Source organism: Parasteatoda tepidariorum, chromosome 2 (genome assembly GCF_043381705.1).
Source record: "Parasteatoda tepidariorum isolate YZ-2023 chromosome 2, CAS_Ptep_4.0, whole genome shotgun sequence".
NCBI classification, from domain to species: Eukaryota; Metazoa; Arthropoda; class Arachnida; order Araneae; family Theridiidae; genus Parasteatoda; species Parasteatoda tepidariorum.
This window is the reverse complement of record NC_092205.1, coordinates 102,816,516-102,820,584: the sequence shown is the minus strand read 5'-3', so window position 1 is coordinate 102,820,584 and position 4,069 is coordinate 102,816,516. Positions and strand designations below refer to the sequence as shown.

The window sequence follows — 4,069 nt, the reverse complement described above, 5'->3', positions numbered from 1 at the left end:
AAAATCTAACATAATTTTACAGAATACACATATCCATCTTTCATAGGGTGACTTATTTAAAAATCAGAGCCTGCATACAGGAATAGAAAACCGTTTATAGGTTTTATTCTTCATTCATACAACCTTACATAATTTTAAAGTATACACGTATCACCTGCATTCATTTGGGGTGGTTCTTTACGAACCAGAGCCCATTCCACTTATACAAAAATAAAAATAATTAAATAAATAAATAAATAAATAAACTGTTTATTATACTGGACAATTAAAATTAAATTAATTTTAAGAGGCTACAAATATTAAAAAGTAACTAAAAAATATTTAACTAATCCAGTATAAAAGGTCATACATCCAAACTATTCCGTCCAGTGGCTTTAGGAATAGTTTATCATAGTTAGTTCCTACCTTGTATATATATATATATATATATATAAGTGTATATACTGACCGTGGTCTTTTCGAGGCACCTCAGCAGATGGTGGTGCTGCATCTCAAAGATATCTTCGGGAAAGTCGTCGATATCTTGTCCGCTCTCCTTCGCCGCTATCCTCGCTTCCGCTGCTTTTTTCTTCGTCACAAAGGCTGCACCGCTCGTCACTTTGGCGATGCGAATGCGGGCCATGCGAGCCTTCTGCAATAATCAATACACATTCTTACTAGCTTGTATAAAATTATGAGGGGGTTAATAACTACAAGGAAAAGTGTTATTTCTAACTTTTAAAATAAACAACATACAGTAAAATGTACATGCACCCAACACATTTAAAATTACAGTGCTGGTAATAATCTGAATCAGGTATTCCAGTCAGTGTATAGTGAAACCTAATACGTTATTTATTTCTTGATTGAAAACTTCATTCGCTTCAAAAATATTCAAATAGGAATCAACAGTCGACGGATTTCAAGCACTCAAAAGCAGACGCTCCTTTTCAAGGCCTGCCAGACGTGAATAAAATTGTAAAAAAAAAGTGGTAGTGATTTGAAATACAAAACAAAAGTTGCCAACGAAAAAAGGAAAAATGAAGGAGAGCAGCAAAATTAGGAAAACTACAACAACGGAGAAAGAAAGAGATGAAACAAAAAAAAAATCACAGTGGCAGACAGAGGCAAATGAGAGTAGAAGGCATTTCCTTTTGCAAGGAAGATGTGGTGAGGAAGTCATATAATTAAATCAGCATTCATATGAATAAAGCAAGATTCCAGGGCATCGATCTGAGCTGATGTGACCAAAGTGGAGATCATTTTGGTATTGTCGAAATTGAATTTATGCCCAAGAATTCTCCATTATTGATTTCTCGTTTTCTTTACAGCGGTCTGAATCTAAATTATAAAGCACGTCTAGTTTGTTCGTCAAGGTTGTACTAACAAGGAAGGTTGACGATACGTTTGTTTTAGTAGACAATAATACTTATTGTAAGGAGTTACTTTCTGTTGTCATCTAGGTTGACCCCAACGTTCAATTTATTTGATTTATTTCACATTCTTAGATGTCACTAAATACCCTAATCCTTTTCCTACCTCGGTTTATCGTAAACATTTTGCCGTCTCCTCATACTAATTCTAATCATCCTCAATTGTCTGATCCCTCTTTCGTTTTCCTTAGCTCTGCCTTTCCTTTAAGCTCCGAACTTAACTTCCTTCGTTGCGGACTCTTGTTAAACTCCCACTCTTCTTCTAATCCTTACTGAGAATTTGTTCGTTTAACATTTTTTTTCTTCTTATCTGTTAGTTATAAAATTTCTAATATTCTTTCCCGTTTTGGTTTCAAAATCATTTTTAGGCCTGCTGACAAAATTAAATTCTCTTAAAGATCCTATTAGTTTTGATAATCGTTGGGGGCATTTACCACATTCCTTGTTTGTGCAACCATCGAACAAACTAGACGCGCTTTAAAATTCCCCGTTATCAATAATACGAGAAATCATGAGTTGCTGCCCATTCAATTTCATTTCCACCCCGGTCCCATTAGCTAATATTGAAAACCTAGAAGCGTTTTGTTTTTCTTCATATGAATGTTGATTCCTTTGGTAACGACTGTAGTTTCACCCTACCTCTCTTTGGAGCTTGGAAGTGCATTTTACCCTGATTTGCCCCTCTCGGCCACTGTGGTTTTACATTTTTTTGTATCACTTTTACTTTTTATTTCGTTGGAAACTTTTCATTTTATATTTCAAATCACTTTTGGTTCTTTTCATTCACGCCTGGCAAGTTTTAAAAACGTCCGCCTGTTTTAGAGCGATTGAAACCTGTCGACTGTTATTTCCAATTTGTAAATTTTTGAAACGAATGAAAATTTTCATCAAACAATATCTCACAGCTTCAATTCGTGGGATTATTTATTTAATATTTAATTTATAAATATTCAGTATAAAAATGAATGCTTTATTACTATTCAAGTATTCAGAGGAAGTCTTAAAAGCTGATTAGCACAAATAAATAAATAAATAATGCTAGATTAAAATGGCCCAACTTTTGTGTATGGGGTGCACCGTAAGGACCAGCTTTCATATAAAATTTTAAAATCGAAAGAAGTATTCTTTTCCCCCCACGGATATTGACATTCGTCATTCGGGTATCAGAAGAACAGATTTTTCTGATCACTCTTTCAGGGACACCCTACTACTTTGACCAACGTTGCTCCCATAGTACAGAGAAGATAGGGAAAGTACGTTCATGCCGGGATTCGAACCCTAACTCATAGAAGCTCAGATAGGAGTCGGCTATGCGTAAGCAGTACAAATTCATATTCTGGATTAATATTTAGGTAAGGGCATCAAAGGAGGGATCACCAGAAACTCGTTAAATAGTTAATTCTTGAGCAGCGGTGGCTCAGGGGATAGAGCGTTCTCCTTCAAGGAGGTGAACCGGGTTCGAATCCAGCGATGGCTGGTCGATACGAAATCGCACCCGGCTTGCATTGACCATAATGCTGGCGTGAAATATCCTCAGTGGTAGACGGAACATGGGTTAGAGTCTCTTTGCCGTCAGGCTAACTGTAGTGAGGTTCTCGTGGTCTTCCTCTCCATGTAACGCAAATGCGGATTAGTTCCAACAAAAAGTCCTCCACGAATGCAAGTTTCTCCCAATCCAGGAGATCTTTTGTCTTCTGGATTCGGTTCAAAATGACATGGCTACGGAGTTAAACATTGGTAGTCGTAAACCCGAAATTGGGCCAGCTGTTCAACGATGGATATAAAAAATGAGTTAATTAAGGCTGGGATAGCCGGTTGGTAGGGCAAGTCGCTTATTCGATCCCAACCAGGCCGAAGATTCCCACTAGTAGTAAACGGTGACTCGTTAAATCTATCTGGTCACAAAGTCCTCCATATTCTCCCAATGAATCAATGCCTCCTGTGGTACTGAAGGCAGGAGCTCTTCTAGATCAAAATTACAAGTTGAACATTGGTAGTCGTAAACCCGAAATTGGGTCAGCTGTTCAACGATGGATATAAAAAATGAGTTAATTAAGGCTGGGATAGCCGGTTGGTAGGGCAAGTCGCTTATTCGATCCCAACCAGGCCGTAGATTCCCCCTAGTAGTAAATGGTGACACGTTAAATCTATCTGGTCACAAAGTCCTCCATATTCTCACAATGAATCAATGCCTCTTGTGGTACTGAAGGCAGGAGCTCTTCTGGATCAAAATTACAAGTTGCACATTGGTAGTCGTAAATCCAGAATTGACGGTTATAAAATAAAGTTGAAGGGAAGGGGTGTTTACCTTCTGCGCTTTTCTCTTATCTGCTCTCTGGTTCTGGTGGTAGATGCGACTGAAGTTAGAAACGATGACGGGTACAGGAAGGGCAATGACGAGTACTCCACTCAAGGAGCAAACGCCACCAACTATCTTCCCTGTGGGCGTTGCGGGCACCATGTCTCCGTACCTGAAATAAATCAGTCGAAACAATTAATAATGATAGTTTTGGTTCATAAAAGGGCTAAAAAGTGATAAACAAATATAACTTTTTATTCGCTTAAAACTCAATTAATTTTTATCACACACAAAATTGCAAATATTTTGTTTAGAATGATAGCATACATAACATGCTATTATTCTATAGTATGAATAA

At 37.4% G+C, this 4,069-nt stretch overlaps 1 protein-coding gene across 2 annotated transcripts in view; it reads right to left on the bottom strand.

The window, feature by feature from the left end:
- The window catches only part of LOC107443859 (potassium voltage-gated channel protein Shal), a 62,644-nt gene that overhangs the window by 10,240 nt on the left and 48,335 nt on the right, over positions 1 to 4,069 (bottom strand). For both annotated transcript variants that reach the window (XM_043054855.2, XM_043054854.2), the window contains exons 2-3: positions 3,721 to 3,883; positions 449 to 631 (exon numbers count right to left, since the gene is read on the bottom strand). In XM_043054855.2, the coding sequence (XP_042910789.1) occupies positions 449 to 631; positions 3,721 to 3,883 (346 nt within the window). The remainder of the gene's footprint in view (positions 1 to 448; positions 632 to 3,720; positions 3,884 to 4,069) is intronic.